At 37.8% G+C, this 13,308-nt stretch overlaps 1 protein-coding gene across 7 annotated transcripts in view; it reads right to left on the reverse strand.

The window, feature by feature from the left end:
* Window positions 1–1,401: 1,401 nt before the first annotated feature.
* LOC115215683 overlaps window positions 1,402–13,308 on the reverse strand; it is a 376,881-nt gene continuing 364,974 nt past the window's right edge. For all 7 annotated transcript variants that reach the window (XM_036503202.1, XM_029784977.2, XM_029784994.2 and 4 more), the window contains one exon: window positions 1,402–2,483. In XM_036503202.1, the coding sequence (XP_036359095.1) occupies window positions 2,340–2,483 (144 nt within the window). In that variant the 3' untranslated portion in view covers window positions 1,402–2,339. The remainder of the gene's footprint in view (window positions 2,484–13,308) is intronic.

Raw genomic sequence — 13,308 nt, forward strand, 5'->3', positions numbered from 1 at the left:
TGGACCATAATAATACACTCTCTTTTCCAAACGGTATGGTATAATTTCAAAATGATTCAGAAGTTAGATAAAACAAACCTATTGCTTTTATTGAAGAGTCTAAAATAAGTCCCAGTACTTTGAGCCAGACAATATATACAGTTGACGTAGCATTACCGTTGCATTATTGTATGAAGAATAAAAGCATAATTCTCAAGCAGCCCAGTTCACTTATCAATAAAAAAATATCTATCCTATATTATTGTATGACTGATAAAAATATAAATCTCAATAGTTTAGTTTACTTATCTTTTAATAAAAAAAATATATATTCTGTAAATACACATCACTATTGTAAATGACTGTATCTTGCATCGGTAGAGACTAAGGAAAGATTCAGTATTGCTATGAACCTAATAATACACATCATATTAAAGTGTAAATCACTGAGTATTCTCCCCAAACGTATATCCTTAACGTTGCAGCAGGCACTAGATTATATGGTGCGAGATGATGATAGATCTTTTCACAGTAGATACGGCACATATTATTTTAGATACAGCACATCTCATTAATGCAGTGCTCGACGGGGATTTTGCTAACAAGAAAAATATCAAAACAGCAAGATGGCATACTAAAACACTTGTTTGCGCGTTGAGAATAAGCTTGAGACATCCTGACTAAGAACCGAAATTCTTAACATTGTAAATGAGAAATTAAGGCGATGAGCTGGTAGAATCATTAGCGCTCCGGACGAAGTACTTAGTAGCGTTTCCTCCGGCTCTTTCGTTGTGATTTCAAATTCCGCCGAGGTTGACTTTTCTGTTCATTCTTTCGGGTCGATAATGTAAATACCAACGTAGCACTGTTACACTTCCCTCAAAATTCCTTGTCTTGAGTCAAAATTAGAAAGACGTATATACAAAGGGAACTTATAATTAATGAATACTCTATGTACGCAGTACTAAGACAAGTTCTCTTAGAATTTTGATTTCAGAAACTAACTTCTCAACTCTCGTTCTCAAATCAAAATTTGCAATTCAGTCCTGACATAAAATTTGGAACCAGGCTCTGCGTCTAATATATAACAATGTTTTCTATGAAACTTCTTATACATTCATTGATGTTTGCAATACACGAACCAATCATTTTTTACTAACGTCCTCTCTGTACATACAATCGAGCGAAATAGTATTGATCTGATGATTTATCTTAGTCGAATAAATCGACCACAGTACTTTTATTTTAGGTTTGGTACTTATCCTATTGTATTCTTTTTTGTCGGACCTTTAAGTTACAAAACGTAAACAAACCAATACCGGTTGCCAAGTTTTCTTCATATATATATATATATATATATATATACAGCTGGATATTTACAGTTAACATCCACAGGAATATGAAATTAAAAGAAACACTGAGTGAAATAAGAAGGAATAAATTTATTTTAATATTATGAAATTGATTTAAAAGAGGAATCCCTAATAAAATAAAATCTCAAAATATAGACCTGACTTTTTGATTTGTTTTGTTTATCTTTTTGGAAAAATTATCAAAAGCACAAGTCCTATTAATTAGTGCATAAGTCAATCAATTAGTAGATGTCTGGCAAGTGCACATAAATACAATTAACTTTCTTTAAATTTTTTTTTTTATTTAATAACAGAGCAACAAAATCAATCAATGAAGGAAAAAGTTAAAGAAAATTACTTATAATTATCATTCATAATGTAACCACAATGATAACGGTGCTTGAAAATTTGTGTAAAAAAATACGTACCCTCTGGGGGTTTAATGAGTGCTTCCATGCGTAAAATCTTTACATAAAATACATATAAATTACACTGGGATGATGAAAAAAGGGGATAACTTCTTGAATTGATTTTTTTTCTTACTTTTTAGAGAACAATGTCATTATTATTATTTATTAAAATAAATTGTATTAGAAAATTCTATTTGCACAACCATTAGTTTTCTTTATCTTACCGGTGCTATATGAATTGTCTTAGTTTAGCATTTGAGGGTCAAACCTGCGTAAATAGTTAAGCAATTCATATTCTCTAACCTATATATCAACCGAACTGCATCTTTCACAATGATTCTTTGAGAAGAAAGTGAAATGAATTGATGAAAAATATTTTTATTTTTGTGAGTGTGTGTGTATGTGGCTGTATGTTTCTCAACAGATTTCAATAGCAGAGATTAGAAATTCTCAAAGACAAATTGACAGACGGACAGACAGAGAAGGGTAAGAGAAAATTTGTAGAGAGAAGGAAAGGAAATGATACATTAGTACCACAAGCAAATTATGTGATGCGATAGAAGAGATGAAAAAGAGAAGAAAAACGTCTGAATGTGATCTATGAATCACACGACAATCTCCAAGCGTTCAACCTGCGAAGCTTGATTAGAGTACTGAAGCCTTTTGTAATGTGTTTACACACCATTTGCTTGACGCGCTTCCCACGTGATCGGTTACGAACATACTCCACATGAAATACAGCCTGAAAAAGAGAAAAAACACATTTATTAATATACATACAAATACAGCTGAGAAAATACGAAAGTCATGCCAGTGAAAGAAGAAAATTCTATCAAGATACAAGAGAAAATAATACACGTGTAGATGAGGTTAAGAGATTCATCTACTTGCGCAGCAACATTTTTAACAGTGGTGACACAGAGCGATACGTAGTGAGCAAAATTGGAAAAGCAGGGTTTATCTTTAGGAGGCTCAGAAACATCTGACAATCTAATCAGATGAATCTAAGAAGCAAGATACTTTTGTATAATTCTTTGGTCATCCCGATTGCCATCTATGCCAGCAGAACGTGAAAGATGACGTTAGGAATCGTCCAGAAGCTTGATGTATTCCACCAGAGGTTCTCCCGCAAAGCTCTTAATATCTCTTGGCACTTACAGAATAACCAATGAATAAATCTATGGGGAAACTAAACAGAAAATGCTATGCATCGAAGTGAAAGAGCGTCGCCTGAAGTTTCTTGGACATGTCTTTAGAATGCCATCCACAAAACAGCCACAACTCTCCCTCGATTCGAAGCCTGAAGTGGGGAAAGGAAACGTGGACGACTATTGATAACATGGAATCGACTATTGATAACATGGACAGTTCTGAAGTATCTATTTGCAGAGAGAAGTTGAGCTGGGACGATGCCAAATCTCTTGCAGAAGATTGCAGAGGATGGATATCGTTTGCTGTTGTCTGATGGACTAAAATACATATGCTTTCCTACAAATACAAACATACATACATACATACATACATACATATACAAGCTTTAAAAGAAAATAAAGCTTTGTACATCCTTGAGCTATTAAGGTGTGAAATATGCTTAGCAGGAGGATTTTTCCTTAAAGATGAAACAATAATTTCGAAGATCGTGATCAGATCTATACACAACGTTATCAGTGAAACGTCGCAGTTAAGACTCAAATAGCCACATACTAGTTAAGTGCATTGAAGTTTTTAATAATCCGTTAAGGCTTTTATCTTTAAATTAACAAAAAAGCATCCCTTGCAACAGTAGATCGAATAAACTTTACAACTAATCTAGACCGTGCCATATGTAGAGGAACAAAGATATATCAACCTCTCGGTATTTAAACTCAATGATTGATATAAGAATATTAGATTTCTCTTCGATCGAACCACTTTAAGCAAAACTTCTGATTATTACGGTCAAGTGCTAGCAAGAATTGAGTTAAATAAATTCTTTTTATTACCCCGGCGCGAGCAACAAACCACGAAATTATGATGTCATTCAGAAGCTTCCATACATCAATCTCCATGTTTTACACCTACTGATGCGGGGGGCAGGATCGTAGGGACAGTCACCTCACACACCTCCTCCAAAGGCTGGATCTCCAAGCATGATGAATTGCTTCGAATATCATCGAACTAATTTGTTTTTAGTCTACCCCAAGATCTTCTGCCCGTTGGTTCGGCTCTACCCCTAGAACTTCTGCAGGTGGCTCGGCCAGGATACTAAAGACTTCTTAGTGCCAAACAGGAGGTACTTTTCACCCTGAAACAAGCACTTCACAATACAATGGACATAACTACAGAAAATAACTTAACGAATTTATTGCTGAAACTTGTTTACCCCACCCTCCTCCGTGTTTAAATTATTATCTTCTATATAAAGTAAAGTTAATACACAAATTAAAACACGGAAAAGAAACTGTAAGAATGTGTACGTTTAGGAAATTGAAGATGTGTTGGGGCACTCACACTTAAAACACACTCATGAACACACACACACACACACACACATATATATAAAGTTGGCAAAAAGTCACCTGACAGTAAATTAAAACCATCCAATTCCAAGATTAAAACCAAAAACTATTTTATACGAGACTTTGCTAATAAATAGACAAATAATGTTTAAAAAAAACCGGTGATTTTAACTCACAACATTCAAGTATTAAACATTCATAACTGGAATGAATAAATGAAATTGAACATCACGTATTTATGGAATTTGTTATTTACCATTGGGTCAAGAGTGTATATATATATATGCTGTTTTTACTGAGATCTCCCTTTTTAGTAGAAGAAATAGCTATAACCCTTTGACTGCTATTTCTAAATTCGGTATGTGGTAAGGCAACTCGTTGCTAAACCCTTATTGCTTAGTATTACTTAAATTTTCCTCGAATGAGGCTTTTACATGCCGAAGACTACTTGGTGTAATTGATAATTTTTCCAAATTAATTAATTTCACCCTTCATTATTACGGATATATATATATATATATATATATATATATACATATATATTATATATATATACCGTGAGGTGGGGTAAATGTGCGCCTCATGAGGTAACTGTGCATCCATGTGAAATATTTTTTAGAAATTGTCATAACATACAGTAGTGATGTTGGTCTTTTCTTTATAGGTACTGATGTGCTCACGATTGTTCCAGTGATTTTGATGTGAAAAAACGATACCGGTGAGCGACATTAAGAGACCTTTGGGCAGGCTTGAAAATCGAATAGCAATAAATTCTGATCTAGTGAACGTCCCGAAAATGAAAACACTAAGGGTAAGCTACCTATGATAAAATTGATCTAGAGCATTGATTTCTGGCACATCTGTGTTAAATATCCTGAGGTAGATTGACACTAATTTATATGTCTCTAGATGAAAGTATTAGTCAGTAATATTCTATTACAATAAGGTGGGGCTATTACAATAGCACTCATTTGCTGCAGCCACGTGATGTTGCGTTCTATGCACCAATGAAAGCAGCATGGAGGAAGTTTCATACTGAGTGGAAGATGGTTGATGGAAAATTCTACACAACCTTGCCAAAGATTCATTTCCCAAAGCTGCTATTCGCCCTCCTGGGCAAAAATGGAACACAAAAAAATAATATACTGTAAATGCCTTTCGAACAACATGCTTCTATTCACTTAACAGACAGAAAATTCTTAGCAAGAATTCAAAGCCAGAATCGTCATCACATCTCGTAAGTCTGATTATTATTGAACATCTAATGCAACTTCAAGGAGCCTCGACAAAAAACCTGCGGCGGCTCGGTGAGGAAAGATGATGCACGTTTCACCAGGAAAAAGCATCTCCATGGATGATGTTACACCAGGTCCATCTGACTTCCAATCTCAGAGAAAGCGAAGCCCAAAAAGGAAGCTACCTATCGACCTAGATGACAATTCCTCTGAAGGACCAGATGACCCTGCCTTTATTCCAAGCTCGGAAGATGAAGCAGAATCTGAAGCTACCATCCCAGGAAAATTCAGAGCGAACCACTGGCACTAGTGACATATATATTGGGAAGCTAGAAAAGGGATGCTATGTGATTGTAAGATTTTTAGGGAAGAAGGCACCACACTATTATGTTGATAAACTTTTACATGAGGATGTAGAGGACTCATGGATGATTCAGTACTATAGGTGCTGCTTTGAGGAGTCTGGTTCTTATCTTTCCTTTAAAGAGTCACAAAATCCTAATCTCTTAATTACAGACAAAGAAGCAATTGTTACAATCCTTGCAAAACCTTTAGTTGTGAAACACATGTATTTCAACAAGGATGCTTTGATGAAATTGTAATGCTTGAAAATTGTTTTTATAAAGTAGGTATTTTCATTGTTATACTTACCACTGCGTCAATTACTATGCCCAGTAGTAGTTAAATGCTTTTTAAGAGAATTGCTTATGTTATGTATCATTTGCACACTTAGTCTTTTATAATTTATTGTATTTAAGGTAGAAAATAAAGGTAATGTGCGATTGTCCCACAGCGTGGAAAAAACCTGCACCCATACGTTTTTCATCATATCTATTTGTGCAATTTGTTTAGAAATGTGGCTTTATGCGCAAAAGGCTGCATTAATAAAGTGCTTCAAAAAATGTCTCATTCTTTTCATTCGCCCCCTGGAACGAGGTTTTATTACAAAGAATAGCATAAAAGGTACATATTTACTCCACTTCACAATATACATATAATCATTTTAATACCCTGGCGCGGTAAAACATTTTCTTTTATCTCTTCTTTCCTTCCACCGTGAGAAAAAAACAACAACTTTTTAACTTAGAAACTACAAAAAGAAAAAGGCGTTCACTGCCTTGAAATACATATATTCTCCCACCTCCACCTCCCTATCTCTTTTTCTCTCTCCCTCTCCCTCCTTTCTCTCTCTCTCTCACTGGGGTGTATATGGGTCCTGCGTGTGTATGTGTGTGTGTATATGGCATTTTGCAATTCTGGAAAGAAAGTTGCATGTGCATATGAGTGGGCGGAGGCGTATCTTCCGTTCCGTTGACAAGATATTTTCTATGTGAAATACAAGCCTAATCGGTGTCGTTACTTATTCGTTTATATTTGTAACGATTGTCATCGCGCGCGCACAAGTGGTTGTGCGTGCGTGTGTGTGTGTGTGTTTCTGCGTGTGTGTATTAGTGTGTGTGTATGTGTGTGTGAGTGTGTGTGTGTGTGTGTGTGTGTGTGTGTGTGTGTTTGTGTGTGTGTGTGTGTGTGTGTGTGTGTGTGTGTGTGTGTGTGTGTGTGTGTGTGTAAGGTTTTTCAGCTAAACATTTTGAATGAATTTATTTGGAAAAGCACTTAAGGGTGTAGGTAGACCAGCCACCGTATGCCGAAACCAGAGTTTCGGCAACCGGTGGCTGGCCTATTTACCTAAGGGTAAAGAAATAGGTATGTTTTATTTCTGATGAACGTTGTAAAATCTGTTGACTTTGAGGTTTTGTTTTCCTGAAAAACTACTGCCCTTATCTATTTGGACAGATAACATTAATCTGTGTGAGCGAGTTTGTGTGTGCGGGCCCTGCACGTGATCGGTAGGTGTGCTCACTCTGCTCTCTCTCTACCTATATATAAAGTAAATGATAGAATATAATATATATAAATATATATATAATTATAATGATAATGATAATAATAATAATAATTATTATTATCATTATTATTATTATTATTATTATTATTATTATTATTATTATTATTATTATTATCATATGTTTCACTTTTGCTTTATATTTGTACAAGTTGGCTCCAACTCTCACCCGGAGACCTCAAGAGACAACAGGTTGGGAGTTCACGTTGTTGTTATCTGAGTTAGGTAGCTATAAGCCCCTTTTGCTATCATTCCCAGGGCACCTGTGACAACAGGTATTGTTTTAGTCTTCAGGTTCCACATTTTGCTGATTTCTATTTCAAGATCTTTATATTTGCTCAGTTTTTGGTAGGTCTTGACAGATACGTTTATATCGATTGGGACAGTCATATCAATGAGGAGGTATGTTCTTTGTTTGAAGTCTTTCAATATGATGTCTGGCCTATTTGCATCTATCTTTCTGTCACTTTGAATGGTGAAGTTCCAGAGGAGTGAGATGTGGTCATTTTCAAGCACTGGGGGTGGTTTGTGTTCCCACAAGTTTTTTTCATGAGGCAAATCCAGGTTTTTGCAGATTACCCAGTGAATATATTGTGCAGCTCTATCGTGCCTGTTGAGATACTCTGTAGGCGCTAGAAGACTGCACTTGGAGACCACAAGATCAATGGTTTCATTTTGTTGTCGGCATACACGACACGTTGGACTGCTGCTTATCTTTAATATGTTGGCCTGGTAGTTTCTTGTTGGTAGGCATTGATCTTGAGCTGCTATGATAAACCCCTCTGTTTCAGATTTTAAGCCAGAGGCCTTTAGCCATTGATGGGTCAGGGCTTTGTCAACATCTGCATTATTCGCTCTCTTTGGGTATTTGTCATAGAGAGGTTTTTCTTGCCATTTATCATTCAGAATATCTAAGGCCGCAGATTTAGCACGGGTTTTCATGCGCTTAGCTTTTTCTGTGCCTGTTTCTTGTATGTCTATCTCTAATTCCGAAATTTGTTGTATTCGGAATTCACTTAGATATTCCTTTGCCTGTTTTGTTACTGAGTATGATGCTTTCTTGTTTTCATGTTTTGAGACAAGTTTTAACATCCAGTCCTCAGAGTTTTTCAGGTAGGTGTCTAGGCCAATTGTAGCAATCTTCATTGTTATTGCCAGTTGTAAAAGTCCACGGCCTCCCTCTTTTCTTGGCAAATAAAGTCGTTCTGTATCTGCCTTAGGGTGGTGCATTCTATGCATTGTCAACAGTTTCCGTATTTTTCTGTCAAGATTACATATTTCAATAATTGACCAGTTAACGATATTGAAACTGTAAGTCACGACTGGTATGGCTAAAGCATTGATCGCTTCGATCCTGTTTCTCGCATTCAGCTCTGTCTTGAGTATTGCTCTTACTCTGCGATAACATTCTCTCCTGATCCTTTCCTTCATCTCTGAATGCCTTATTCCGTCTCCTTCAATTACCCCCAGATACTTGTAGTTCTCCGCTGGGTCTAATTCTTTTATGACATTCTGCTGGCCAAGGTTAACGTTAGATGTTTCTGTCATTTTACCTTTGATAAAGATAGCTTTTGCACACTTATCGAGGCCAAATTGCATTCTGATGTCATCACTGAATTGTTGACTTTGACTTTATTATTATTATCATTATTATTATTTTTATTATTGTTGTTGTTATTATTATTATTATTATTATTATTATTATTTTTATTATTATTATTATTATTATTATTATTATTATTATTATTATTATTATTATTATTATTGTTATTATTATTATTATTATTATTATTATTATTATTATTATTATTATTATTATTATTATTATTATTGTTATTATTATGAATATTACTTCAGATACGGCGGTGCCCCAGCATGGCCACAGCTCATAAGCTGAAACTAGAATCAATCAATCAATCATACCCAGGAAAAAGACCGCTCCATAAAATGTTAAATATTCAATATTATACTACCTATATGTATTCAGAATCCCGTCTTTTAAACGGAAAATACGGGATTCAGAATAGATATAGTTTATATAAGATTTAATATTTAACATTTTATGGAGTGGTCGGATATAAAATCTTTCAGAGTTGATCGAGTTGCAGTTGGTTCTGACTCTAAAAGTACTTATATGTATGTGTATGTGTGTGTGAGCGTTTGTTTGTGTGCGTGTGGTTGTGTGTGGGGGCGTTTTCGTGTGCTTGTGTGTGTGTGTGTGTCTGTGTGTGTGTGTGTGTGTGTGTGTGTGTGTGTGTGTGTGTGTGTGTGTGTGTGTGTGTAAGGTTTTTCAGCTAAACATTTTAAATGGGTTTATTTGGAAAAGTACTTAAGGGTGTAGGTAGACCAGCCACCGGATGCCGAAACCTGAGTTTCGGCAAGCGGTAGCTGGCCTACTTACTTAAGGGTGTTCTATTTCTGATGAACTTTTAAAAATTCTGTTGACTTTAAGGCTTTGTTTTCCTGAAAACCTACTTCGCTTATCTATTTTGACAGATAACAGTAATCTGTGTGAGCGAGTTTGCCTGTGCGGGCCCTGCACCTGATCGGTGGGTGTGCACTTTCTGCTCTCTCTCTTTCTCTTCCACACACACACACCACACACACACACACACACACACACACACATATATATATATATATATATATATATATATAACGTAAAGTGTACTAGCCATCTGAATGTGGCTAGCCATCTGAATGTGGCTAGCCACTGGGGGTGGGGTGTTACTGATGCTTTTAGCCCCAGGAGATCAACGTCACCAGCTGGCCTTAGACACAAAATTTCAGTGCCCTTGTGTTATTTGCAAAGGGAGGTCATCCTCCCTCAAAAACCTAAGTGATACATACGGACTATAGTTTCAAGGTAATTGCCTCTCGTCAACGCATGGTAAACACCGGTTTTCGATGAAGGAGACCCTCTGCAAATAATAATATTTAACGTCACTGATTTAGAAAAACTGTCTGATCAGTCAACTCACCAGCCTGTTCCAGTCGATGTGGGACAGAGAACAACTCCCTCAAGATTTCCGGGAGGCAACAATCGTCCACATTTATAAGCGGAAAGGAGATCGGCAGTCCTGCGACAGCCACCGAGGAATCTCCCTCTTGTCCATAGCAGGCAAGATCCTAGCCCGAGTCCTGCTTGACCGCCTTCTGGAACACTTGGAGCAAGGCCTTCTCCCTGAGAGCCAGTGTGGCTTCCGCGCGGGTCGAGGGACCACTGACATGATATTCGCCGCCCGCCAGCTCCAGGAGAAATGCATGGAGCAGCACCTTGACCCCTGCATGACCTTTGTTTACCTCACCAGGGCTTTCGATACAGTCAGTCGGGAGGGACTCTGGAAGGTCATGGGAAAATTTGGTTGCCCCAGCAAAGTTATTGCAATTGTCCGCCAGTTCCACGACGGAATGACAGCCAGAGTCCTTGAAGACGGCAACTCATCTGAAGTCTTCCAGGTGACCAACGGAGTCAGGCAGGGCTGTGTCCTGGCCCCAACACTGTTCAGCATCATGTTCTCGACAATGCTGTCCGACGCCTTCAGGGACTGCAAGTCCGGTATCGACATCAAGTACAGGACGGACGGGAAATTTTTCAACTCCAGAAGATTGCAGGCCGTCACATAGGTGAGGGAGACAGTCGTCAGAGACTTTCTCTTTGCTGACGACTGCGCCCTTAACGCAAAAGATGAGCAGGAAATGCAGCTCGGGATGGACATGTTCTCATCAGCCTGTGACAACTTTGGTCTCACCATCAGTGTCAAGAAAACCGAAGTGATGTTTCAGCCAGCCCCCGGCAAACAATACCATGAGCCTCAGATGAAGGTAAACGGACGGATCCTACGAGCTGTGGAAAACTTCACCTACCTGGGCAGCACTCTCTCCTGCAATGCCAACATAGATGTTGAAATCATCAACAGAATCTCCAAGGCAAGCACCGCGTTTGGGAGACTGCGAAAGAAAGTCTGGGAGCGGAGAGGAATCAGCCTCAACACCAAGCTGAAAGTCTACCGGGCAGTCGTGCTTACCACCCTACTATACGGCTGCGAGACGCGGACTGCTTGCCGAAGGCACGAGCGCCAGATAAACCACTTCCACCTCAGATGTCTTCGGAACCTCCTTCACATCCGCTGGCTGGACAAAGTCCCAGACACGGAAGTTCTGAAGCAGGCAGATCTCCCTAGCACCATCACGATCATGCGCAAGGCCCAGCTGAGATGGGCAGGCCACGTCTCCCGCATGTCCGACACACGCATCCCAAAACAGCTCTTCTACGGTGAACTCAGCCAGGGCAAACGCAAAGTCGGAGGGCAGAAGAAGCGCTTCAAGGACAGTCTCAAAGTCTCTCTCAAGGACTTCTCCATCGGCACAGAGACTTGGGAGACACTTGCTGCCGACTGCTCATCCTGGCGCAGCGCAATTACCACAGGAGCAAAGACAGCCGAGGAGAGACGGATTCAGTTAGCAGAACAGAAACGCCAGATGCGGAAAGCCAGAACCACCTGCACCAATAGCACAGCCCCTACCCACTTCTGCCCCACCTGTGGGAGGGACTTTCTTGACCGGATAGGCCTCACCAGCCACCTCCGGTCTCATAGCAGCAATTCCACCAAATGATGTCAATGGTCATCTTCGAACCCGAAGGACGAACATTATTATTATTATTATTATTATTATTATTATTATTATTATTATTATTATTATTATTGCTGTTGTTGTTGTTGTTGTTGTTGTTGTTATTATTATTATTATTATTATTATTATTATTATTATTGTGTTGTTGTTGTTGTTGTTCTCATTATTATTATTATTATTATTATTATTATTATTATTATTATTATCATTATTATTATTATTATTATTATTGAGTGAGAGAGCAGTGCATACCATCAAAGTGACACTGGGATAAAATATACGAAGCCCAGTATACCTATCATGACTACCCGTCTGATAAGGGTACACCAGGCACATGCATCACAACCCTATGTGCGCGACATGGTGATCTCATATCAATATAAACAGCACATGACCTTGCAGGTGGGGCCCAGTTAGAATTTTCTTCTGGTCGAGTAACCCATCCTGCTCAAAAGGTCCCTGAATAAGGGTTGTTTAAGGATGTTGAACGAAACACCCATGTTTCCAGAGGTGAATTATTCAAACCCCAAACAATCCCTCTCAACACACGGCTATGATGCTCCCCCACTACTTCTGCTCATGATCAGAGATGTACATATCGTCAGCCACTAAGGGACATGCTCAACTGGTTATGGTCAAACAACTGACAAGCAAATCTGTGGTATTGAGCAGAATATTTGCTGTAGCCCATCTTTTATACCAAGACAAAACAAAGTACATGATAACACTTCCAATCAGTTAAGATCAGAAGCCATGAAAGCCACTGCCTGGTATTGCATCAGGGCATTTATTATAATTATTATTATTATTATTATTATTATTATTATTATTATTATTATTAATGAATATTATTTCAGATACACAGGAAAAATACATTCAAATTAGATTTACTAAAATGAACATCTCTCCATGTTTAATTCGTATATATAAAAGCAGTTTTAGAGACAGAACCACCTTCAACTCAATAAACAACGAAAGATTTTATACCCGACCGCTCCATAAAATGTAAAATATTAAATATTATACTACCTATATCTATTCTGAATCCCGTATTTTCCGTTTAAAAGACGAGATTCAGAATAGATATAGGTAGTATAATATTTAATTTTTAACATTTTATGGAGTGATCGGGTATAAAATCTTTCAGTGTTGATTGAGTTGCAGTTGTTTCTGTCTCTAAAACTACTTATATATATATATATATATATATGTGTGTGTGTGTGTGTGTGTGTGTGTGTGTGTGTATTAAGGAGATGTACTTGCATAGCAAGTGACCTGATCTGAGATCATGCGCGC

The sequence above is a fragment of the Octopus sinensis genome, linkage group LG1 (assembly GCF_006345805.1).
Source record: "Octopus sinensis linkage group LG1, ASM634580v1, whole genome shotgun sequence".
NCBI classification, from domain to species: domain Eukaryota; kingdom Metazoa; phylum Mollusca; class Cephalopoda; order Octopoda; family Octopodidae; genus Octopus; species Octopus sinensis.